The 26,148-nt window shown below is 40.7% G+C and overlaps 1 protein-coding gene across 1 annotated transcript; it reads left to right on the top strand.

The window, feature by feature from the left end:
* The first annotated feature begins 11 nt into the window (after nucleotides 1–11).
* On the top strand, nucleotides 12–25,015 carry map2k1.S (mitogen-activated protein kinase kinase 1 S homeolog). The gene is made up of 11 exons (XM_018255245.2): nucleotides 12–240; nucleotides 14,347–14,557; nucleotides 14,698–14,844; nucleotides 15,139–15,216; nucleotides 15,498–15,549; nucleotides 16,793–16,917; nucleotides 18,341–18,548; nucleotides 21,368–21,432; nucleotides 21,548–21,609; nucleotides 22,509–22,554; nucleotides 23,626–25,015. The coding sequence occupies exons 1-11, from the start codon at nucleotides 161–163 to the stop codon at nucleotides 23,737–23,739; spliced, it is 1,188 nt and encodes a 395-aa protein (XP_018110734.1). The 5' UTR covers nucleotides 12–160; the 3' UTR covers nucleotides 23,740–25,015.
* Nucleotides 25,016–26,148: the final 1,133 nt, after the last annotated feature.

The following is a 26,148-nucleotide window of genomic DNA, read 5'->3' as shown; positions in this document are numbered from 1 at the left end:
CGGCCCCTCCTATTGGCTTAGAGATAGCAAGAGAAACAATGTAACAGGGAGCCGCGCCCCCCGGATACAGAGAGATACGGAGTGACAGTCCGCTGTAGCACTGCCAGGGTCTGGGATAGCGATAGTCACTGCCAAGCTCTGCTCTCCACTCACTCCCAACATGCCTAAAAAGAAGCCTACGCCCATACAGCTGAACCCCAACCCCGAAGGGACTGCTGTCAACGGAACCCCTACAGCCGAGTAAGTGACACGGGGCGATGGATTGTACCACTGGGGCGGGGGTGGCCTAGTGCTGGCACCGTAAGGGAGTGCTTGTCCTGTGTTCGTAGTTCGCATACACACCCTGCTGTGTTAGACCCGCGGGCTCGGTTACTCTAGAGCAGTGCGTGTCGGGCCCCAAACATGGCTGTCTAGGGTGGGTCTCCCAACACATTTAATTCCAATTAAAATGAGAATTGAAATAAGGCGCATCATTTCTGGTCGAAAAAGAAAACCACCAGCTTTGATTTGAGAAAAAGATTGAGTAACCCTGCCCTGAAGCCTATAGGCACACCAAGGCGCTCGAGGGTTGCTGGGAATTGTAGTTCAGCAGCAATCAGAGACATGAAGGTTGGCCATGTACTGGGTTTGTTGCCATTTAGTGAGTCATTGCTACAGTTAGGCAGAAGCGTGGTGGGGGCTGCTGGGAATTGTAGTTCCCTATTAGAAGTCCCTGGGCTATAATTATTTATGTGGCTGATTTATTGCTACAGTGACCTTTGCTGCTTCTGCTCCTGTAGGACAGCGAGTGATTCCCCTCCAATCTCACAGGCTGATCAGCTGCTGCACTGGATTGGGGTGTATTGTAGAGAGGAAAGGGAACAAATAGGAGGTATTTAATTCCCTCCTATACCATAAGTAATATATTAATGTGTGCTGTCTCTGGTTAGCATCTGGTTTCACCCATAAAAAGCCCTATCTAGTAGTCACATTTCCTTTATTTATACTGGAAATTCTGTACTTTTTGGTTCGGGAGAGTGAACTTGTCCTCTATAACCTAGCAATCCTGCCCCTGGCCAAGTGTAGGAAAGGGAAGACTGGGGAGGGGCAACATGTGTCTGCTGCATAGGAGGGGCAAAAAACTCAGATGCACCCCCTTACGCAATGCACCCCCTTACGCAATGCACCCCCTTACGCAATGCACCCCCTTACGCAATGCACCCCCTTTTGGTTAAACCCGCATTTTGAAAAGGAGCTGATAGGTAGAATTCTTATTGTGGCCAAAGGTCGTATCTGTGCAAGCCATTGCCACCTTGGCCTTCATTCGCTTGTGTGCTTATCTCTGCAATGCTGGTTATTCCAGATCTTACACCTGCAATTGCCAAGGAGACAACATTTCTGAAATTCCTCCAAAGTTAATACCCACACACCCACCCACGCTAAAATCATTCTTGCAAGCAGTGCTGCTTCCATCCGGCTCTTCATCTGCATCCCTGTTTTAGTCTCTGAGTTGTACATTGCCTGCATAATATATTACTGGTTTGTGTATGGGGAAATGGAATAGTTTTATAGGTAAACTGACAGTTAGCTAAATAACGGACATTCCTGCTTCCTGTCCAGGCATGCTAGTCCTGGGAGGTGTGTAGTGAGCAAGCACTTCGACAAAGTAGAAATTCCAAGCAGTCTCTCTCCTCCTTCCTTCTCTGTAAAGATGCAGAAGTGTTGGAACATATCAGCCAACCCTATGCTGAAGGCTCATAGGAAAAAGAGCCTTCTTTTACTCTTTCACGGTCTTGCAGAAACTTGTACTGTTCTAATAACTGTGATTTGGTACGGTCGGCATTTATTGGGGAGTCTAGTAGCTGGAACCTTTAGGTGAGCTTACGGGAATGTGCAAGGGTATAAATATCAAGCAGCACAGTTATTGCATACATACTGGTCAGCATTAAAGTGGACAGTTTTATTTCACACATTTGTATTTGGCTAATTATATAAATGATATATAATGTGTTGATTTCAAGTTGCAAAAATAAAAAAGGAGCAGTTATTTCTAATGGAGCAGTAATTGCTCATATAGGTTACTCTATAGGGGGATGAGAAATACCCAAAATGTCTATTTATGTTGTTTGTGTATGTTGAACAAAACATTATGCTGTGGCTCTGCTGAGTATTGCATGGAACCAATTTTTGAGACCGCGGCCCAAACCGAAACCGACATCTTTGATCCACTACCCAACAACTGGCCACAACTGCCTTATCCACTACGCGATTCGCAACCACCAATAAACAGGAAGTGTTGTTGCTGCAACCCGGAAGTGACATCATCAAAAGTGGGCAGAGACGAAAAACGTTTTGTAAAATTCTAAAAGGAGTAAAATATACACAATATAACACAAGATAAGAAATATCGATCAGACCATCGACCTGCATCTATACCCCCACCCGAAAATCCTACCCTCATTTTACAAGGTACCTGCTTTTTTTGGCTGGTAACCTGCGGGTACCTGACCCGCTGCAGGACTCCATCTGCTGAGGTGGATCATTGTGAGATGACGCTGGCTGAAGCTGTGCCCTGCCTTTTTGCACCAGTTGGTTGCAATTTTATTGGCTGATGTGACACCACCCCTCAATTCATAGGGCTTCTGTATTGTTTTGCAGGTACAACAGTCTTTTGTTTGGGAAGTTAGATACCCATCATATTTCTGGTCTTTGGAGTTGGCCTAGACTTACCTTTGATGTTGAATCTCCTTCCCTGTAGCAACTCCATGTGTCCCTGGACAAATCACTTAATCCCCTGCTGTCCCAGCATACTTAGTGCACCTATAATGGCTACCTTGCTCGCTGTAAAAAGCACTCTTGAGTCACACAGGAGAAAAGCACTATATGAAAATAATTTCTCTTCCCCACAGGTCAATGTCCTCCTTGTAAGAACACTGTAGAATGCAAACCCAACATGCATAATGCCTTAGTAACATAGATGGGGGAAACATTCTGCAGAGAGGTTCTTCCGTATCTGTAAACTTGTTTAGCAGCCCAATGACAAGAATATTTTGAACAGACTGTGGATTTACCAAGGTAAACTCATTAAGCTGACCACTCACATTATAGCTGGTTCATCTAGTCACTCTTTGTTTAACCTAAGCCTTTTGTGTGATATAGTGCTACAGGTATGAGAAGCTGCAGCTTTTCATTGCTTTGGTTGTGGCATTTTAAGTACACAGAGTCCCAAACAGCTACACCTGCCTCTCTGGTGTGTGTAGCCCCCACACTCAGACCAGCCCTAATCGCACCCCTCAATCCGCTGCTCCTTCAGCCACTGCCATGTTATAGAAAAGCCTGGCACAAATAAGGGGTAGGTGGACAAAAGAGGTTTGTGTATGGTGTTTGCCTCTGCTGAGCCATATACAATAGGATTGGTTTCTGCTCCCAAGTAAAGAATATTAATTGGCCCCTCTTTATCTGTTTTGCAATTACTATATCTGTAGCAGAATTTCTTATCAGTTTCTCTAGTTCTGGTCTGCTTGTGTCAACCACACACTGACTGTATAGATTGACATCTCTCAGGGAAGATCTTCTTTTGTGTTTCCTTTTATTTAGAGAATCACTTCAGTTATGGTTTGTTTTTCTCCATTATGGAGGCATTATCTGTTTCTTGTCGTGTGGACTGTTTTCATGGAATGCAACCTGTTTCCCAATGACTGATGAAAAACGTACTCCCTGACCAGTGACTGTACATCAATGTACCCAACAAGTAGAAAAAAAGTTAAGTCATAATAAAATCGATGTGTCTGTTCACACAGATGGAGTGGCTGTATGCTACATTTCATTTTTCTTGCATTCTGTCTCACGAGGCGGCTTCGGAAAAACTGATGCTTTTGCTTTTCCATTGGTGATTTACATTATTTGCAGTGGGAAAGCAGTATTGCAGAATTGGGTAGGGTTGCCACCTTTTCTGGAAAAAAATACCGGCCTTCCTATATATTTAACTTTTTTCCCTATTAATAACATTGGGATCAGCCATAATTTTTACCGGCCAGGCTGGTAAAATACCGGCCAGGTGGCAACCCTAATCATGGGAGACTAATCTCCTCCTATGCCAGTACCCTCATTAAGGCTAGGACCACACGGGGGCCAAAATCAGCTATCTGAAATACGTTGGCTGATTTCAGCCTTTTCACGTGCAGTAGCCCCCTCTCTTCTCTGCATTCAGAAGGATTGGCTTCAGTGAGTACAGACATGACGGATTTCAACAAAAAAACGCCAGTATCTGCATTTTGAGCTGAAATCCGCCGAAGTCTGTTCTTTTGAATGGTGAAAAGAGAGGAGGATACTTCCTGCGGTAGGACTAGCTCCCAAAATATGTAGTGATAAACACCAATAAAGGGTGATTGCAGACTAAGCACTGCCTGATCTGTTTCAACCTGTGTATTTAGGACTGAAATGAGCCAGCATATTTCAGCTATCTGATTTCAGGCCCCGTTTGGACCTAGTCTTCCCAACAGCTTCTCAGAACCCACTGAGCATGTGAATGTCAGACACTTTCCAAGATGGTGACCCCTGCGTCAATTATGAAATCCTGGATCATTGCTGCTATTGAGATGCCGAAACTTTTGGCTGGTGAAATAAGTTCAATATCTAAAATAGGGCATTTTTAGCCATATTCATTTTTAGGCTTTAGTTCCCTTAAGGGAGGCAAGCTCACCGTTTTTATAGGGCTAGTCTAGCTGAACCGTGTAGAAAGTCTTGTACATTCCTTTAGCGGAGGAAGAAAATCATGGAAGCATGCTATTTCAATATATGGCATGCCTATATTTAAAAACTACAGTTGAATGTGACTACACCATAAAGAAAAATCACAAATGCTTGAATCCAAGTAGGTGACTCACCCGGCGAGTGTGAAAGCAAGTAAAGTAAAAAGCAAGCTCTTCTCCAAATTCCCCCTTTAAAATGTTTGAATCAGCACTTAGAAAAAGTGGAACTAGCAACGTGTAAATTAAACTAAAAAAATATATAAATAAAGGATCAAAGGTGTCTTGTTTTAATTTTAATGTCAATATAGTTTCATTATATTTATAAATTGGTGGCTATAATATACTGATGTGTTGCTAATGTCTCAACCGCACACAAAGAGGCCACCAGCATTATTACACTCTGATGAGCAACTTGTGGACTATATGGCAGCATCTATTCTGCAGTCAGATGAGCAACTGTCACCTGAGACACATGGGAAAGCTCAAAGGAGTTTTTAACTAACCATACCCAATGATCTCTAGGGAAACTGTAATCTTTTTATGTGCATTGCCAGCTGTAGCCAGCAATTACTTTTTTTGTGGACTTTACTTTCCTGTCGGTTACCAAAATAGGAGACAAATGTTGATGATATGGCTACTGTGGGCAGCCTGGCCACCTGCATGACCACGAATCAAGGATTGGTGTGCAGCATGTGTTTTTAATAAGTGACCTTTTTAAAGGGTAACCCTATGTGACCATAGCAGTTTTCATGCCGAAAACCACCCTGTGTGTGTTTGACAGGCTAATTTTTTGCCTATTAGTGCACACACAACACGGAACTTGGAGAGTTCTAGTTCAGCACCAGCACGGTGCAACTTATAATCACACCTCCCCCAATGGTTGGGCACTCAAACCAAAAGCAGCGCAGAGAGCATTCAAGGATCAAAACCAGTTAATCGTGTTGCATCAACATTCTTCTCATACACCAGGAAAGCTCCAATATGGCGATGTGATGAAAATAGAAATTGGCAAATATAGTGCAACACTGTTTTATTGCATAAGCAGAAAGATGTAAAAAGTAACTACCCACGAGGGTCCAGTATATCAGAGCGTATAACAAAGTCTTATAAAATCCAGATGCTTGAGTCCCAAATAAAATCCAAAGTTATTTTGCACAGCCTATCTATTTACACAGTTTTTATTTTCACACTGAACTGTCCCTTTAAGCAATCTGTTAGCTTGGGTCAAAATTACCGTAGCAACTATGCATTGATTTGAATAGGAGAGGGACTGAATAGAAAGATGAGTAATAAAAATTAGCAATAACAATACATTTGTAGCCTTACAGAGCATTTGCTTTATGGAAGGCAGTTTGGGGAGATTGTCGTCCTGCAGAAGAGGTGATTAGTCGCCAGGCGACTAAATCTCCCAGAATCTGCCCGTGTGCCCCTGCCCTAACTGTTCTAAATTGCGATGCTTCGTTTTCCGAAGTTGCCTCACGAGGAAACTTTGGGCAACTTCGGGAAAACGATGCGCTGCAAGGGCCATCCCGCTGGTGATTTCTCATTATAGCTGGCGGGAAGGTAGATCGGGGAGATTGTCGCCCAGAAGAAGAGATAATTAGTCGCCGGGTGACTAAATCTCCCCGTGTGCCCTTACCCTTAGAAATGATACAATAGTTGCTGATATTCCAAAGATACTGCTGAGAAATGTATCAACTAAATGTAACAAATTGTAATGGTTCAGGATATGCGCCTGGATTACTGAGTTGCCAGACTGAAACACCAGAGACACAAACATTAAGGGGGTTAATTTATGTTTGAATGCCACAAACTTGAAAAATTCAAGTTTGGGGGGGGGGGGTTTAGTATAAAATCCTAATTTTTTGTGGATTTATTATACCCAGAGGATGGATAAAGTCTGAATCTGACCTACCGAGGTTGTATACAAGTCGGTGAGAGAGGTCCCTATCCTATTTGGAAATTTCTGTGGTCTGCACTGGAATTGGTCCAAAAATCAAACCATTTTTTACTAAAAAATTCTAGGTTTTTGGGAAAAAAAATCATACAATTCGGAATTATTGCTCAATTTTTTTTTAATTTTTCCGTGTTTATCTCCGATCCGTTTAAATCATGCTTTTTTTTTTTTTTTTTTTTAAATAAATAAGGTCCAATCTTGGATTCTAGTTTGATCTTGTAGTAAAATAATCAGAAAAATTTGGATTTTGATAAATAAGGCCCCCCATGTAACACTTAAGTTTTGGAACAGCTTTCAAGCTGGAAAGCAACTGAATAATGTCTTTTTATTTCTGGTGAATAATCTGAAAACAAACTGAACTAAGTAAAAAAAAAAAGTGTTTAGCAGGGGAACAACCACTTTAAAGGGATGTTTTTATCCTTATACGTAATGTGGAGCTGCAGACCTGTCTCTGCTCCTCTTCTTTTCTTATCATTAGAGGGTATGTATTCATATGTTTTTTTCCATGCATGGAGTGAGCCCTCCTTCACTTGATTCTGACACCCACCAAATGGAGCTGATTATTCTTTTTTCTGTGCAAAGAATGGATGGGAAAGAAAAGGATTGTGGGGGCGTTATTGTGTGATGACGATTGTTTATCCAGCAGGTCAATAAAGTGAGCCCGACATGTGTTAAAATATAAGTGTGTAGCAGGTGGTAAGGGGGAGATGTTGTATAATATGTGTTTCTTGTTGCTTAGGAACAGAACTGTGTTCCCAGAGCAGAATACATAGAAATACCACCCTGTTACTATCTATTCCCCTCAGCTGTACCCAGCTCCACAATCCTCACAAAGCCAATAAATATGACGTGTATTTTCGGTGTATTTGCATTTAATTCAGAGCACCGGACCTTGTAAAAAGATTGTTTTCATCTCAGCTGCTGAATAGAATGAGCTAGTTCCAGTCATTCAGTTGATGGGAATCTGTAGACCTATGTGTGCTTATTGCAGAGCGGCGTTGGAAGAGTTAAAGGAGTACGGTGGCCATGTGGGGGAGGCTGGTGCAGCCCACGTTTTACCTGTTCAGAGTAAGAATGGCCTTGGAAAACATTGCAATGTGTGGGAGATTGGCTCACTCTATGCCTGTTCTGCATGTAAATGTTCCTTGAGTGGGGAATAGCAGGGGGGTTTGCCTGCGCTACACCTTGTTCTCTTTCGATGACGAGGCAGGACCCACCTTGGCTTTCATATTCCTCTAGTAGTTGCCAAATAGTTGTGATGCTACAAAGCTATCCGAATAAGTTGCACAGATTGTATGAATATCTAAGACACTCTGGATACATGCTGGGCTGCATCAGTGAACGTTTGCACTGGGGGTACATTATGCATTATGTTTTCTGTTTTACCAAAGTACCTGCATTTACTACAAAAATATACTAACTCTCATCCAGTACTGGCCATAGATAAACCAGGACACTCCTCTTGTGCAAAAGAAATGTTTAAAGAGAGAAGGGATAAGAAATACTGGTATAAATGATGCTCGACACTTGTGTTAGAAATAAAAAATAAACCTAACTTTGAATAACACAAAGGAAGGTTTGTGTGTGTGCGTGCGGTTGTCCAGAGTTGGAGAAAGTTTGTATTAAACAATACAAAAACTATAAAATCCACATTAGATTACATGACAACACAGGACCCAGTGCAGTCTGCATATTCTGATTATTTAAAAATTTGCATCTTCATGTCTGGAGGACATGATAAGGATCAATTATATCTTGGGATCCAGTACAAGGTACTGTTTTCTTGTTACAGATAGGAAATCATTGTTAAAGAAGGAAATCCTTTTTAAAAATGTAAATTATCTGATTAAAGTGGGATCTATTGAAGATGGCCTTCGTGTAATTTGGAGCTTTCTGGATAATGGATCCCATACCTGTATATAAAAAATGTGTGTGATATACAGTTGTGTTCAGAATAATAGCAGTCAAAATTATATTTCTGCATTGCAAATAATTTACTAGTAGGTGTGGTAGAGTAATAGAAAACCAACAGACCCAATTGTCATGACATGCATGCTGCTGATTCTGTGTAATTGAATCATTAAAGGGGAAGTAAAGTCTAAAATAGAATAAGGCTAGAAATGCTGTATTTATACAAAACATGAACTTACTGCATCACAAGCCTAATCAAACAAATGATTTATGCTTTCAAAGTTAGCCACAGGGGGTCACCATCTTTAAATTTAAACATCTTTGCAAGACCAAGACTGTACACATGCTCAGTGTGGTCTGGGCTGCTTAGGGATGCCATTAATAAGTAAAACAGCACAAGTCAAATAATCTCTGCCAGAAGCCAATACAGCAAGACTGATTAATAATCAGAATAGGCAGACTGCACTGGGTCCTGTGTTGTCATGTAATCTAATGTGTATTTTATAGTTTTTATATTGTTTAATACAAACTTTCTCCAACTCTGCAGAACCAGTGGCTGCAGCAAAGAAATCCTCCAAATAGAATCCCAGTTTATCTGTTTAAATCTGGCTCCGTTATCTTTGTCCCTGCAGTTGGAGTTGGAAACAGTAAAGAGGATGTAAAGGAAAAAATAAAATCCAATACAAATCTCTACACAGTCGCCAACTGCTCTACAGGGGCAAAAACAAAGCTGCTTGAGTTCTGCATGGCTGGGAAGTAAGGCGAGGGCTCCCCCTGCTGTTCATAAGTTTGATTGTTCCCCTGCTCAGCAGTTAGGGACCATCTGACAATTCCTATCCACAGCAGTTAATGAAGGGGGGATTTCACTGCATACAGTCAGGTTTCTTCGGTACACATTTTTTAATTAAAGTATATTGGAGATCGGTTTCTTTATTAAAGAAAGTAAAAATGGGATTTTTTTTTTTTTGCCTTTACATACCCTTTTTAATTGAGACTTGTTCAAAATACTGGCTTGTTCTAAATAATAGTAGTGCGGAGTTCAATTAGTGAGGTCATTCAATTTTTTTTTTTTTTTTTTTTCAAGCAATTCCAGTACAGAGTTATTGCTGCAGATGTGCTTGCTGAACTACTATTTGGCACCCAGGCAGCTGGTGAATTTTTTTTTGTGTTTGCCCTCCATTTGTATGGGGAAATTTCATTTGGTTGACCAGATATTTAGATCCCCAAGTTTCTCTCAGGGCTAGTCCACACGAGGAGATTTGGGGAGAAAAAGCTGAGGCAGTTCGGGGAGATAGTCGCGCAAAAGACAAGGCGATTAGTCGCCAGGCGACAAAATCTCCCCGAATCTCCTCGTGTGGCCTTACCCTCAAAGAGAATGTAGTGTGTGTTTAGAATTATTAAGGCCCAGTGGATCTTCTTATAGAGTTGACCCAACATTCATCATTCGGATTTAAACTTACATTTTTTTATGTGCCATTCTAGTACCCTTAAGCTATTCCATGTCAGCAGAACCTGTAGCATCTATATATAGTATGTAAATCTGTAATTATATGTCACATTAAAACCTTTGGGATAAGTGTAGTGTAGATAATTGGCATTATTATCACTGTTACCATACCATCTTGCATGTACTGCAAAGAATAGAAAATCTACATAATGTAATGACTTTTGTAGTCCATTATTGCCATCTGTAGTCTCTCTCAAAGTCCTGTAGTTATAGTCAAGAAAGCCAACGTTTATTCTCAGTCTCCCTATTTACATTGCCTTTTTTTTCCCCCTGATCGCTGCTGCCACTTACTGACATTGTGCTATTTACTGGCTTTGTGCTTGCTGAGGCATATTTAAACCTGTCTCGATGTTTGTCTTGTGTATAATAAGCCTCAGGGGTATTAAATGCAATAAATTGCATCTTAACTGTAATGGGCATGCAAAGCCTTAAAATGTTTGAAGTACAAGTCACACCTTTAACATGAAAACCTTTGGTCATGTTTTAAAGTTATCTCTGTTTATTTGCTTAAAAATGTAATCCCTAAGACCCCACTAGAACTTGAATATCTGCCAGTTACATAATCGCTCATGGTGCTATTTTAATGCAGCCAAAATCCAGTGTATGAATATGCCAAGGCAGAAACTTCACAGACCCATGGGTTAAGGTTAATGGCACCAAGTGTTTTCTTCACCAATAAAACGGCATGCCATCTACCATTCTTGCAAAAATCGCCACTTGAATTTTCCGGCTAAATTTGACTTTTAAGGGGTCTGGAAAATGCTGGCATAGAAAATGTTTATTTTCCCAGTGCAGGGTAATCGTACATTTTATTTGAATGCTTCTAACCACCCTGTGTGTAACACCTAACCTGGAATGTGTATAAATCATAATTCTGTTATGGGTATTCATGAAACTTTTGACCTGGAATGTTTATATATTATAACTGTAACTTTTCTATGAACACTGTGGGTGTGCTTCTAGTTTGTACCTTATAGGCACCAGTAGTTGGTGGGATTTAAAGGGGTTGTTCACCTTTTGATTAACTTTAAGTATGATGTAGGGACTGATATTCTGGGACAATTTTTATTATTTGTGATTTTTGAGTTCTTTAGCTTTGTATTCAGCAGCTCTTCAGTTTGCAATTTCAGCAATCTGGTTGCCAGGACGCTATACCTTACCAACCAAGCATTGATTTGAATAAGAGACTGGAATATGAATAGGTGAGGCCTGAATAGAGAGACGAGTAATAGAAAGCAATGAAAATACAATTTGTAGCTTTACAGAGCATTTTGTTTTTAGATGGGGTTACTGACTCCCATTTGGAAACTGGAAGGAGAAGAGGAAGGCAAATAACCCCTAAACCATTAAAAATGTATAATGAAGACCAATTGGCTTAGAATTGGCCATTCTATAACAAAGTAAAAGTTAAATTTAAAGGTGAACCACCCCTTTAATTGATGGATTGGTTAATGCTTGTTTAAATACTGCCATTATTAATACTGATATATATGTATATATGTGTGTGTGTGTGTGTGTGTGTGTACCAGTTATCCAGAAAGCTTCCCAACATGTACCCATTATCCAGAAAGCTCTCGCTTACAGAAAGGTCATCTCCCATAGACTCCATTTTATATAAATCATCCAAATTTTAAAAAATGACTTCCTTTTTCTCTGTAATAATAAAACAGTAGCTTGTACTTGATCCCAAGGTATGAAGATCCAAATTATGGAAAACCCCAGGTCCCACACTTTCTGGATAACCGGTGATGTGTGTGTGTGTGTGTGTTCCCTTTTTGCTGCGACAGGCCCCTGAAGATATTCATGTGCTCCTTGTATGGTAAAAGGGAATACTCCATTCTCTTGCTGTAAAAGGAATACATGTATAGCTTGGCTGTTTCAGCTCCCAGGATCATAAAGCTGAACAGTTTCCTCTCAAGCCTAGCCCAAATCTGTTGTCTGACTGTAACCACATTTACGGAGTGTCTCCTAACCCTGCACATTACTGCAGTTGAGATAATCCTCCTGCCATTCTGATTCCTTGACAGATCTTTAAAAAAGCCTGTAGTCCCTTTAGCTGAGCAATGAGTAGGTGCCATTCACTGTTACTTACACTTTACCAAATTATGACCTCCAATATGAGGCATTTGGCAACTGGATCTGAGTTTAGTATAGAACGTGGCATCACTGCTGCGATTTTACAGGACTGGAATGACAAACGCTTCATATGGGCTGCCATGGCACAAAGGTCATTTGGTGTAATTAAAACTGGAGACCTTTTTGGCCATGTCTCTCCATGTAATGCTAGGTATAAAGTAATAGTGCTGTTACAAAGACCCCTTCCCCACAATGATCTTCTAATACCACGGGATTCCATTGCAAATTTAATCTGCAGATGTGTCCCTGCAGAAAATGTTGCAACTGTGGCAACAATCACCCACATTGGAATATCCGAATATATGGGTGAGTGTTTTATACTTGTACGGCTTATTGTGCAGTTGCTACTTGTAAGTATCCTCCATGCGGCTTCATGTGTACTTGCACACACTTTCTTAAATGAGAACTTCAAGGAACACAGAATGTACAAATATAGAGGGTTGCTTTTTATGTAGAGTTTGTACAAAGGTTTGAATGCAATGGTTACTGCAATGTAGGCAAACAATTTAAAAGTCTGCATAGTCCTAAGGTAGAGAGATGTGCAACTCCGTTTTTGAACCATGTTCACTATAATGGCTGGTTAGAGACCATGTGCCCCTGCAGTGTCATACTTGCATTCCTATCTCCAGGCAGTCCTCGGGCTCACAAAGTGCTGCTTCTACTATCTCTGGTCTACTCATGTTAAAGGGATACTGTCATGGGAAAACATGTTTTATTCAAAATGCATCAGTTAATAGTGCTACTCCAGCAGACTTCTGCACAGAAATCCAATTCTCAAAAGCGCAAACAGATGGGGCTAGATATATTGTCGGTTTCCCAGCTGCCCCAGTCATGTGACTTGTTCTCTGATAAACTTCAGTCTCTCTTTACTGCTGTACTGCAAGTTGGAGTGATATCACCCCCCCCCCCAGCAGCCTAACAAAAGAAAAATGGGAAGGTAACCAGATAGAAGCTCCCTAACACAAGATAACAACTACACTGGTAGATCTAAGAACAGCGCTCAATAGTAAAAGCCAAGTCCCACTGAGACTGATTCAGTTATATTAAGTAGGAGAAATATCAGCCTGCCAGAAAGTAGTTCCATCCTAAAGTGCTGACACAAGTCCCATGACTGGGGCAGCTGGGAAACTGAGAATATGTCTGGCCCCATGTCCGATTTCAAAATTGAATATAAAAAATTCTGTTTGCTCTTTTGAGAATTGGATTTCAGTGCAGAATTCTGCAGGAGCAGCTCTATTAACTGACGTGTTTTGAAAAAAACATTTTTCCCATGACAGTATCCCTTTAATATTCATGGGTCCGCTACATCCTAAAGTCATGTTTCATTAAGTCCATGGGAATTATAGAGTAAAATGAGGTTAAGCAGAACAGGGAAGAGAGAATGATGGCGGTATTTATGTCATGGCTTGCTCAGTGCCGCATTCACAATCCCCATCAGTAATACTGATCCTTACTAACCATGGTCAGGTGTGTAATAATCTGCCTGGAATAATACAATGCAAGTATAATTAACTCTTTTGTGTGGATTTCAGCATGCATTGCCATGGGAATACGAATTCTGAAATTTGTAACTGGAGTTGTCATGGTTACACAAGAGTAACTGCAAAAAAAAAAAAAAGCTTTTCCTTTATTTCTGTTGTGTATATTTTGGTGTGATATGAATTTGGTATAATATGTGTGAGTTACTGGTTAGATAATAAGTCTATGTAGGTGTATGCAATTGATACAAAAAAGAGAGCATGACTTGTCCTGCAACCTTGAATTGTATATAAGTGATGGGTAAATTATTTATACACTTTCAAGTACTATGATACATTATTGATACATTTTAATTTACTTGATCTCACACATAATTAGAAGATCCGAAAATGCTAGAATCTATAGGTGGTGGCTGGATAGCTTTGTATTTCTGTATTTTGTATCTTTGTATTTCTGTATTCTCCTACCTTGTCTTCAATGTCCACGTTCTTCTATCCAGATTGGAACCGTTTCATCTCATTGATTCTTTTTGTTTGTGCCATTCTGTGTATATGTCATTATCTTGGCCAAACTTCCTGCCTTGGCATCTCTCATTACATTTACCCATGTTCCTCTTCCCCTTGTAGGACAAACCTTGAAGCTCTGCAGAAAAAGCTAGAGGAGCTTGAGCTGGATGAGCAGCAGAGGAAGCGTCTGGAGGCTTTTCTCACCCAGAAGCAGAAAGTTGGAGAACTGAAGGATGACGACTTTGAGAAAGTTTCGGAGCTTGGAGCAGGCAATGGAGGAGTGGTGTTTAAGGTGTCCCACAAGCCGACCAGCTTGATTATGGCTAGAAAGGTGAGATTTGTGCATGAAGTAACTGTTTTAAAAGAAAAAAGTCACAGATGGAGAATTCGGGTTTGTCTATAGTACATCAGAATAAACTGATTGTTGACATACTCTTTTAAATATATTTTCTCACTGTTTTTTTCTGGCAGTTAATTCATCTGGAGATTAAGCCTGCAATCCGAAACCAGATTATCCGAGAGTTGCAGGTTCTGCATGAGTGTAACTCCCCATACATTGTGGGCTTCTATGGGGCCTTCTACAGTGATGGAGAGATCAGCATTTGCATGGAACACATGGTGAGATTGAGGGAGGGGGGCGGGTGACTTATCTCCTACAAATGCTTTCCCACTTTCAATAATGTTAATTTGCTGGTGGGAAAATATATGTGGCACTTTGTTTTTTCCAAAGATGCCTGCAGTATTGAAGATTTATCACTGGTGACTAAACTCCATTTGTGCCAATTATTATTACTGAATAATTGGAGAGTCAGGACTATTGCTATATCCGGTATAAGTCTTTAGGCCTGATGTAGTAGAATTGTTGATGGGTGGGAAAAAACTTGCCTGATCTTCTGTATTTCTCCCCTACAGGATGGAGGCTCCCTTGATCAGGTTTTGAAGAAAGCTGGCAAAATCCCAGAGAAGATATTGGGAAAAGTCAGCATTGCCGTGAGTATTTAGCAAATGTGCAGTATATCTAAGTAAACGATATCAAAAATTCAATACAGTTGTGTTCAGAATAATAGCAGTGGGTTAAAAAAGAAAAAAGTGAATACAGTCTGTCTTTGCCATTTTGGCTATTCTTCTTTCCATTCCAATGGTAGCCTTCTGTTTTTTTTCACGTCTTTCAGGTGTTGGTTGCCATTTCTTTACAGGCATTTCATTTGGGTAGTGAATGTCATGTGCTATACTTGATCCTGTCTGATTCTGATGCTCATTTCTAACTGCAGGTGATAAAAGGTTTAACCTACCTGAGAGAGAAGCATAAGATAATGCACAGAGGTAAGGTTCCATGCAGAAGGGCCCTTTGTGACTGTCAACTGTTTGCAACAAGTATAATGCCTTTCAAAATGTTCAGGACAGGAAACATCACATTAGGATCATCGTGTATTGCAAAGCTGCACTTATAAAAACAGTACAACGAGAGAGAGACAGGGTCGGACTGGGCTGGCGGAACACTGGGAAAAAACCCGGTGGGTCCCAGGTCCCAGAGACAGGGTCGGACTGGGCTGGCGGAACACCGGGAAAAAACCCGGTGGGTCCCAGGCTCTTGTGGGCCCCACCGGCCCAGATCCGCACCCTGCCTTCTTTTTCCTTTTTTCAAGACTGGCCCAACACAGTGCGCTTGCTCGTACGCACATACACACTGGCCGGGCAGCGTAGCAGGAGGGGCAGCGGAGGGGGGGCTGCGTCAGGAGCCCCGGTGGGCACCAGGGCCCCCCAGTCAGACTCTGGAGAGATATGGCTAGAGGTGACTAGGTTCAAGTTTTTACCTACATTCATGCCCATTCACTTCAGCATCCCCTGTACTCTACAGAAGAAAGGAAACATATTTATATTGATTTGTTTGTTTTTTTTGGGTGCATTTTTTAATTATTATTATTATTATTATACCCTTGTGTCATCCATGTCTGGGCCAATTCATGAATATGAATTGACCCAATACTAAAGTGAGAACTTTTGAAAGTGAGAGCTTTTGGATTTAGCACTCTTCATATTGTGGCATCAAAGGGGTTAAAAACGTTACTTTTTTCCATCCTATTTCTTAGAAAAGCGTTAATGATATGCTAACAAGCTTTTTTTTCTTTTATTTTCTACGTTGGATGATTGTAACCTGAAAAATCAATAAAAAGCAAATTAAAAAAAATAAATAAAACCATTGGTAGTATTTCTGATGCAATATTGCATACTATGAGAATGGGACAAACACCTGTTGAAATAAAGATTTTTTTTTTTAGAAAGCCCTGGAGAATCCTGTTTCTCCTGGTAACAGGAACAGGCATTTGAGCGCCCCCTGCTGAGCAGTAATTGACTGAATTGGAAAGTGTTCCTGGGCCCTTCCCTGTTCATGTCTGTTGATCCTGTCATTGAGCGATAGAACTGAGCATGGAAGTATCAAGCAGTGTTTCCTGCTTCAATGAGAGAAGCTTTTGCTATTATACCTGGCCCATACACACTGTTACCAATTTTACATTGCAGTATTTGGCAGGGTGTATGACACTCATTTTTGTTTTGTTGTTTTCAGATGTGAAACCTTCTAACATCCTGGTCAACTCTAGAGGAGAGATAAAACTGTGCGACTTTGGGGTCAGCGGGCAGCTCATAGATTCCATGGCAAATTCCTTTGTTGGGACAAGATCCTATATGTCGGTAAGTGTCTTACATTTCCTTTTTATCCCATAGCAAAGTGACTTTTTAAGCAGTGTGTAAATACAGTATTTGCAGAGGGGATTCCCGGTATTCTTTCAACTTTAACCCGGTATTCATTCACAAATAAAGGGTCAGCCAACTCTAATAGTACATTTTCATTGTAGTTATGTGGGTTTTGTAAAATTGTTTCTATAATAAGAGGCAGATTAGACCCACCTTGATATACATTTTGTTGCTCTTCCAAGAGGCTCAGTATATACTGTACCTGTAATCTGTTTCAAGCATGCAACTGTGTGCACAGTGGAAGAACATTTGCAGTTCTCAATTGCCATGTTACGCACCAACTGTCTCTGCACAGTATCACGTGTGTTCACACTGTATGTCAGGCAGCAGATGGAGACTACCCTCCCACACTGTGCACTTGTGTATGTGTGTTTAATTACAGCTCGTCAAATCCTGGTTGGGGGATTGTGATGCATGTTCTATGTTTCTGGAAGGAGTCTGGCCTAATTACTACATTACAGATGGCATTTATATTATGTAATGCTACAAAGCAAAGTACATATACAGTTTGAAGGGTGGCAAATGTTTGTATTTGTATAGGGTGGATGTAGATTTGCAGGTTAGGCATGAACTCGTAGTGCCTCAGTGCACATCAAGGAATGCAACTAATATGTGAAGAACAATAGGAAGGTAACCAGATAACCCCTACCTGACACAAGATTACTGCTCCCTGGTACATATGAGACCAGCACTCAATAGTAAAAATCCAAGTCCCACTGCAACTACTCCAGTTAGCAGAAACAATAACCTGCCTGAAAGCAGTTCCATCATGAAGTGCTGGCTCTTACTGAAAGCACAGGATCAGGCAAAATGAACTGAGATGGCACCTACACACCAATATTCCAAGTAAAAAATAAATACACTTGTTGGTTCAGGAATACAATTTTACATGGTAGAGTGAATTATTTGCGATGTAAACAGTTTAATTTAGAAATAAAATCATGGCAGTATCACTTTTAAGTGCCTAAGTGCAGGATATGTGTATGGCTGCTATGTGTGTCATTTTGCTGAAAATACATTTGCAGTTCTGTTACTTTGCTTGTCTGAGATCAGTGCCTGCTGTTGTTCAGCTGTATGATCTTTCTTCTCAAGCTGTAGGTGTGGGGCATGTGCACCCAGCCCCCATGTAGTTACTGGTGAGCCATTTCACCCTTTTGATATCTGAATCCTGAATAGTCTCTCTTTTTATGCTAAGACCTCTCTGTAGCCCTGTTTTTTGCACCTCACAACAAGTAGAAACTGCGCAGAACAGTGAAAGGCAGTTTAAAGTGGTAGTAGTAAAGTTCAGAAGATTATCTAATTGTACATACATGCTTATCTATAGTGTTAACCATTCCCTCTCTTTCTCATGATGCTTTAGCCAGAGAGGCTACAGGGCACTCATTACTCTGTGCAATCCGACATCTGGAGCATGGGGCTGTCACTGGTGGAAATGGCCATTGGAAGGTATCCCATTCCACCGCCTGATGCCAAAGAGCTGGAACTTATCTTTGGCTGTTCTGTAGAAGGGGACCCGGCATCTTCTGAACTGGCACCTCGCCCCCGGCCACCCGGACGTCCAATAAGTTGTAAGTTATATGCCGGATACAATTATCTGAATGTCCCAATGTCTTTCTACATATTGCAATCGCAAGTTGTGTCTCTGTCCATGTTTGTGGATCTGCTGCTTTACTCCTTATTAGTGGATCACACACTCTATATCACATAAAAGGGTTTTATTTATCGGCAAAGAAAAGCGGCTACAAAACAATGCATTTGCCCGGTGCGTTTGACCGTGAATCAGTCTTCATCAGGGGAATAGAAATTCAGAATCAAACATAAAAGGCAGAACAAATTGGCTGTGAAACAAATAAATACCTGTGTATCTCTGTGCAAAACTCTGCGGCGTGTGACATCAGAGTGTGTGATCCACTTTCCTATTTTTTGAGTATACATATATTGGAGACTTGGATGGACAGCCTCCTGCTGGATCAGCACCTCGAATTTATATATGTGTGTGTGCCTTCCAACATTTTGTATTTACTCCTTATTAGGTTTCTACCGGTGTGTGCCCTACACTGCCTGTGGGGATGAACCTGGTGGGGGTTTGTTAGCAATTGGAAATAGGTGTTAAGCTGGCCATAGATGCAAAGATCCGATCGTACGAATCAACGTACGATCAGACTTTCCCATCTCCCAACCCGCCACTAACATTCCGATCAAAGTCTTACCATTCCGATCAAATAAAGTAGTAAAAGAACAGATCAGCCGATGAAAATCGTACGATCGGCAATACACGCAGAGATATTATCGGCAGGCGACAGAAATTTTCTAACCTGTCTGAACGACCGATTCGTACAATCGGGTTGTTGCGTCTATGGCCAGCTTTAGGAGGTCCCTAAGGTGTTTAATTATATTTTGGGGGTTGCTGTGCTAGCCACAGGGGAGGAAGAGGTGGCATATGGATTTAAGGGTATGTCTCAGTATGACCTAATTTTTCATGATGAAAAGTGATGGGTGATATCTCTGCAGTGAGCACTAACCATGTTGTTAATATATATATATATTTTTTTGTTCTAGTAACTTGAAAGATCTTGTAATAACCTGGGTGTGACTTAAAGCAGGTGTGATTTAAAAAAGGGAGTGTCAACACTGGTTTCCATCGTTGACCCACCAGCATGTAGGCCAGAAATAATACAGTCCTCTGAACAGTACTGGTCTACTGGATGCTGCAAGATTCCCTGTTGCTCTGCTTGTGCCAAGTGTTAAATTGTTCCGCTTGATGACGGGTGCCTGGAGGGTGCTGAAATGCTGTGCTTGTTGGATGGCTGCCGGGTGCTTTATCCAGGTGTTGATGGATGACTGCAGCTTTGTGTATTGTTCTGTTTCTTGTAAAAATCCACAGGCTTCGTTATCACTTTGGTTGGATGATGGAGGTTTATTATATTGTCTTTGGGGTTCTCATTGAATAGCTGCAGTGTGCTGCCTTGCTTATGTGTTGCCTGCAGGCTGGACACTGTATTATGCTCCCTCGCTGCTTATTCCTGAATACCTGTAGGTACATTGGTGCCTGGAGCAATGGAAGTAGCTGCTTCTCCTCACTAATTTTGTGAAGTTTGCAGGCTCCTGAGTAGCTTTGATGGCAGTTGGATAACTTCATTCTTTTGTAGCTCCTTACAGCAGGGAAAATATAAGTATCGTACACGTCAACTTAAATATATTTCTGCAACTAAGGTTGCGAAGGTCTTGAGAGATTTCTGTGGTTTTACCCATCATGAGATGCTTCTTGTGTGATACCTTGGTAATGAGACACCTTTTTATAGGCCGTTAATTAGAACTGAGCCAGCTTATATTTATTTGCACAGGATTGCTTTCAGACAGATTTCGGCAGGTTTTTTTTTTTTTTTAATTTTCCCCTTTGTACTGTATATGGACAGATTGCCATCTAGATGCTTCAATGGGTGGCACAAACTGGACCGTTTTAATAAAAAGTATTTTAGCATCATAACTTTACAATGCCTTTACGAAAAAAGTGGTGATTTCTGGAGCAGGAGACCAATAATATAATGATTTTTTTTTATCATTTAAATACAGGTATGGGATCAGTTATCCGGAAACCCGTTATCCAGAAAGGTTGTTTCCCGTAGACTCCATTTTATCCAAATAATCCAAATTTTTAAAAATGATTTCCTTTTTAATCTGTCATAATAAATCAGTATCTTGTACTTGATCCCAACTAAGATATAATTAATTCTCACTGGAAGCAAAACCAGCCTATTTGGTTTATTTAATGTTTACATGATTTTCTAGTAGACTTAAAGGAACAGTAACATAATAAAAATATAATGCAGTGTTGCCCTGCACTGGTAAAACTGCTGTTTGCTTCAGAAACACTACTATTGTTTATATAAATAAGCTGCTGTGTAGCAATGGGGGCAGCCATTCAAAGGAGAACAGGTTCAGATTACACAGCAGATAGCAGATGAGCTCTGTCTGTCTAATGGTGTTATCTGTTATCCATTAGTTATCCTGTGCCATATAGCTGTTTTTCAATTTCCGCTATTGCTACACAACAGCTTGTTTATATGACCTATAGTAGTGTTTCTGAAGCAAACAGATCCGTTTTACCAGTGCTGGGCAACACTACATGATATTTTCATTACTTTAAAACACTTACATTTTTTGGTGTTACTGTTCCTTTAATGTATGAAGATCCAAATTACGTAAGATCTGTTATCTGAGAAACCCCAGGTCCCAAGCATTCTGGATAACTGGTCCCATACCTGTACAGTTGATAGTCTAAAAACATTCAGTCATGTAGTAAAGCATTTTGTAATAAATGGTATCTACCACTTTTTATTTAATACCTATTATTCTGTTGTTTTCTTTTCTCTCTCTCTCTCTCCAGCATATGGTCCTGATAGTCGACCACCCATGGCCATTTTCGAACTTCTGGATTATATAGTGAACGAGGTAACTAAATCCATCTTTCCCTCTGACTAACATCTCCAGTCTTTGTGTCTGAACTACTCCTTGCTGTAATGCACTCCTGCTCTGATGCTCATTCACCCATCTTCTATATTCACAGCCACCTCCAAAATTGCCCAGTGGAGTATTTGGAGCGGAGTTCCAGGAGTTTGTGAACAAATGGTGAGCTTTTGCAGGGCAACTGTATTAGCAGCTCTGTGGGAAAGGCCTTCAGAAATCTTGGGTTCAAGCCCTTTTGGTGCAGCAGTGTGAGGATTGCTCATAGTATGACCACAGATCTAAAAAAAAAAAAAATAGTCCATAATTACCGTTCTGCAGTTCATTGGGTATCTAGGGCAGCAAATATGTATGAATCCCACCGGTAATTCTTAGACTAGGCTTGCTCTATGGGCTAATCACTTTTCTGTAATCCAGTACTGGCAGCAGCAGGAACTGAGAATTGTTTTTCTTAAGATTCTAGGGACGTTTGGTCAGTTTAGGATTAGCCTTCATCTATAATGTCACATCTAATAAAGGAGAACTAAAGTTTAACTAAAGAAGTAGCTAGAAATGTTGTACATTATGTTTTGGGCTTCTGTACCAGCCCAAATCAACAACAGCCCTTTAGCAGGGAAGATCTGTGTCTCCAAAGATGCCCCAGTAGCTCCCCATCTTCTTTTCTGCTGATTCACTGCACATGCTCTGTGCTGCTGTTAAGATCGTGACCCCCTGTGACAAGTTTGAAGTCCTGGATTATTGCTGCTATTGACAAACTTAAACTTTAGACTGATGCAATCATAACTTAAGCAATTTTTAGCCATATTAATTTTTAGGGTTTAGTTCTCCTTTAAGACTCCTTCTATATACTCAAACTTGTATTGCTTTAGCTCATTTAAAAACCAATTAAAGACAACTCGCCTACAATATCATAAAGGAGCAATGTCCCTTGCTCCTGTTTTAGTCCTCACTGTTATTAGACATGTTGAAGGAACTTACTTCTCTACATCCTTAGGCTTTATTGAATATTTTGGCCATATGTGTAGAATAATTTGCTAAGTTCCCTTTTTTTTATTGTTTTCTAGTCTTGTGAAGAATCCGGCTGAGAGAGCAGACCTTAAACAGCTAATGGTAATGTATTCTACATAGCAGATATATATATATATATATATATATATATATATATATATATATATATATATATATATATATATATATATATATATATATATTGTACATTATAAGATATGTCATTGTTGGTGCATCTCATTAATAGGCCAACTGCTATAGTTTGGCCACCCCTATTTAAAAAATGTTTAGACCCAGGCTTGCCCATGCACCCCCAGATGCACTGTGCATATTAGAGCAAATTGTGGCCCTTGGGTCTGCTGCTGCATTTGCCCTGTTAGCCATTATGAACTGAGAAACAGGAGAGGGCAGGATGGATTATAATTCCAATTTTATGCTTCTGTTGGCTCACTTCTATCTTGAATTGGTTAGTAATTATGCTAATTTAAAGGGATTCTATCAAGATTTTTATGGTGTAGTTTTTATTTCTAAATTAAACTGTTTACACTGCAATGAATTCACTCTACAATATAAAATTTAATTCCTGAACCAGCAAGTGTATTTTTTTTAGTTGTAATATTGGTGTGTAGGCAGCCATCTTGGGTCATTTTGCCTGGTCATGGGCTTTCAGAAAGAGCCAGCACTTTAGGATGGAACTGCTTTCTGGCAGGCTGTTGTTTCTCCTACTCAATGTAACTGAATGTGTCACAGTGGGACCTGGATTTTTACTATTGAGTGCTGTTCTTAGATCTACCAGGCAGCTGTTATCTTGTGTTAGGGAGCTGCTATCTGGTTAACTTCCCATTGTTCTGTTGTTAGGCTTCTTGGGGGGGGGGGAGTAATATCACTCCAACTTGCAGTAAAGAGTGACTGAAGTTTATCAGAGCACAAGTCACATGACTGGGGGCAGCCGGGAAACTGACAATATGTCTAGCCCCATGTCAGATTTCAAAATTTAAATATAAAAATTTTTTTCTCTTTTGAGAAACTGATTTCAGTGCAGAATTCTGCTGGAGCAGCACTATTAACTGACGAGTCTTGAAAAAAAAGTTTTTTCCCATGACAGTATCCCTTTAATAACATCTGGTTGTAGAAGGTGATTTCTAACTGTCTTGTCCTTCTATCCTCTCCCAGGTTCACAGCTTTATTAAGCAGTCAGAGTTGGATGAGGTGGATTTTGCTGGATGGCTCTGTTCCACTATGGGCCTTAAGCAGCCCAGTACCCCAACCCATGCCGCAGGAGTGTGAGTGAACATGGCATGGATGGTGGGCCTGGCAGAGAGTTACCACATCATGCTCATGCCAACCTCTTGGAACCTTGGGGTCTCTGCAGAAAGTGCCAAAAACATTCTTTTAATTCTCTCTTCAATCCCTTCATTGAGTCGGGTCCTTTTGGGAATGGGATGAACACGATTTATTCCAGTGTCCTGTGGGCTCCACTTGCAGTACGGTTCCTGCTTTTATCCCATGATGCTTTGTGGTACCTGTGATGCTTTCAGTACACGATACAGGAGATGAGCCCAGTCTGTGTTTGGAAGAGGACAGGACTGTGCATTCTGATTTACCAGCAAAAAAATGCATACTAGGTCAGTCGCAGGGTAGACCAACCTCAACTGACGGCTATGTACCTAACTGGATGGATGAAATGTAATGGTCAAACAAAATAAAAAGCTTATAAGCAAGGGCAAGACAGACCTAATGAGATTTCTATCATATCAATAATGCAGTGCAGGCTAAATTAATTCAAATGGTCAGTTTTAACACGTCCCTTGTTAGCAAGACTACAAGTTACTGCACTTGGTTCATGTTGGTCGCGCGAGACTGCACCCCCCCCCCCCCAAATTAGGATTCACTTAAGCTGTCTGGAGATCTGAGCCATGCATGTTCCTTGCAGGCAGATGTCTATCTGAACCTGCATCCAAAGCCATAAGCCCAGGGCCTGTCCGCTTTAAGAAATGGCCAGTTATGGGAAATGAATTGTGGAAATGTTAACCCATCTCTGTCGGAGCACTTCTATTTGGTGGAGCACGTATCACTGGATATCTTTAAGATTCCTCTAATCATGGAGATAAGAGTGGGGGGCAAATGTTGAGTGTAGGGCAGTGTGACAATATCTGTTAGATCTCTGAGGGTAATAGGAAAGAGTTTACACACTTTAAAAGCATAACAAACCATGAATCCATACAGGTTGCTCCGGCAGAGGCGGGATAGCTAGCCAGCAGTCCTTCCGCTGCCTCCTGCCTGTGCCTCTTTGCTTGCTCTTGATTCTTTCATATTTATTTTTTATTTGAACGTGATGTGCTGTGTGAGCTGTGGATCTGCTCGCTGTATAGGGCTTTCCCTCCATGGAAGTCTTTATCCCGTGTTCCCTTATTGCAACAACTCCATCATGCCAAGGGGAAAAGCTTTACCCCAGAGCAGAATTCCTGACCGTGAGAAGCATTTGCCTTTAGTCTCTGAACATTGTATCTTTTGAGTCTTCGGATGTGTTATCTTTGATTCTAATAAATATGTTCTAGAGAAACTCTCGTGGACTCTTATTAAACCATGGCTGGAATCATCATCATCTTTCATAGGTTTGAATAAAGAGGAAAGAAAATATTTTTAGATTGGCTGGACACAAAATTCTTACCTTCCATTATAACAGCCCGACAAAAACCCAACAGAGGTGTAGTCTCCAGAGACACGGCTTGTGAGCTTATATGTGTGGTTAGCTGAAAGCAGCGGATAGTGAAATTAGTGATGGATAGCTATGGAAGGAACTATGATAATAGGATGTTATCCTACTTTATTCAAATGTTAATGTATGTAGTGGGTTTTTAAAGCTTTGAAAGCCGAAAATAAATGAGTTAAACTCTAAGGGGCAGATTTAGGGTTGAATTGAAAATTAGAATTTTCTAATGGTCAAAACTGTCAAATTCAACTAGGAAGTTATTCAAATTTAATTTGACTTTTTTAAAAAAAATTCAAAATCTATTTTTAAGATTGATCATACTCTGGCCCTTTAATAATTCGAATTAGACCGCCAAATAAAACCTGCCGAATTGCTATTTGGGTCAATAGGAGAGGTCCCGGGATCATTCTGGCGATGTTTGCAGCCTTCCTGACATTTGATTTGAACTTAATTCGATTCAAAACGAGCTTTTGGGTCGATTTAATTAATCCGAATTTGAAAAAAATGTTTTAATTTATTTTTTATTATAAATTCAATTGGTCGAAATTATGAGAGTTTAGGGGAGTTTTTAAATACTTGCATGAATTCGAAATTCGACCTTTGATAAACGTGCCTCTAAATGTTAGTGTGTTTGTGACCTCCATAAGGGAGAAAAATTTGGGGAGTTGTGCAACTCTACTTCCATTAGTAGCCACTAAATGAGCCTGCCTAAAGTACTGTCTTGCACTACAAAAAGGGATGGGAAAAATAATTTTGTAGGTCCCTGATAAGGCCTCACCTTGAGTATGCAGTAGTGAAATGCGGGCTGACTTCAGCACACCATTGTTGGGTCATGGACAGGTTTGGGTTGAGCTCTTTCTTCTGCTCTCCCCGACCACGACCTTCCTGTGCCGGCTTCTGCCTCCAGTGTGCAACTTTTAGGGTCGGTGTGGGTGGAGGATCAGCAGGTTCAGGTGAGGGTTGAGTTTTTCTCGACCTGCACG

This window comes from Xenopus laevis, chromosome 3S, assembly GCF_017654675.1.
Source record: "Xenopus laevis strain J_2021 chromosome 3S, Xenopus_laevis_v10.1, whole genome shotgun sequence".
Classification (NCBI taxonomy): domain Eukaryota; kingdom Metazoa; phylum Chordata; class Amphibia; order Anura; family Pipidae; genus Xenopus; species Xenopus laevis.
Note: the sequence above shows the minus strand (reverse complement) of the source record. Positions and strands in the feature narration are given on the sequence as shown.

What these genes read in the sequence shown, in the direction of transcription:
- map2k1.S (XM_018255245.2), top strand. Translation starts at nt 161, where the DNA reads ATGCCTAAAAAGAAGCCTACGCCCATACAGCTGAACCCCAACCCCGAA. An exon ending in TGGATTATATAGTGAACGAG is followed by an intron (nt 21,433 to 21,547) that starts GTAACTAAATCC and finishes CTATATTCACAG; the next exon opens with CCACCTCCAAAATTGCCCAG. An exon ending in CAGGAGTTTGTGAACAAATG is followed by an intron (nt 21,610 to 22,508) that starts GTGAGCTTTTGC and finishes ATTGTTTTCTAG; the next exon opens with TCTTGTGAAGAATCCGGCTG.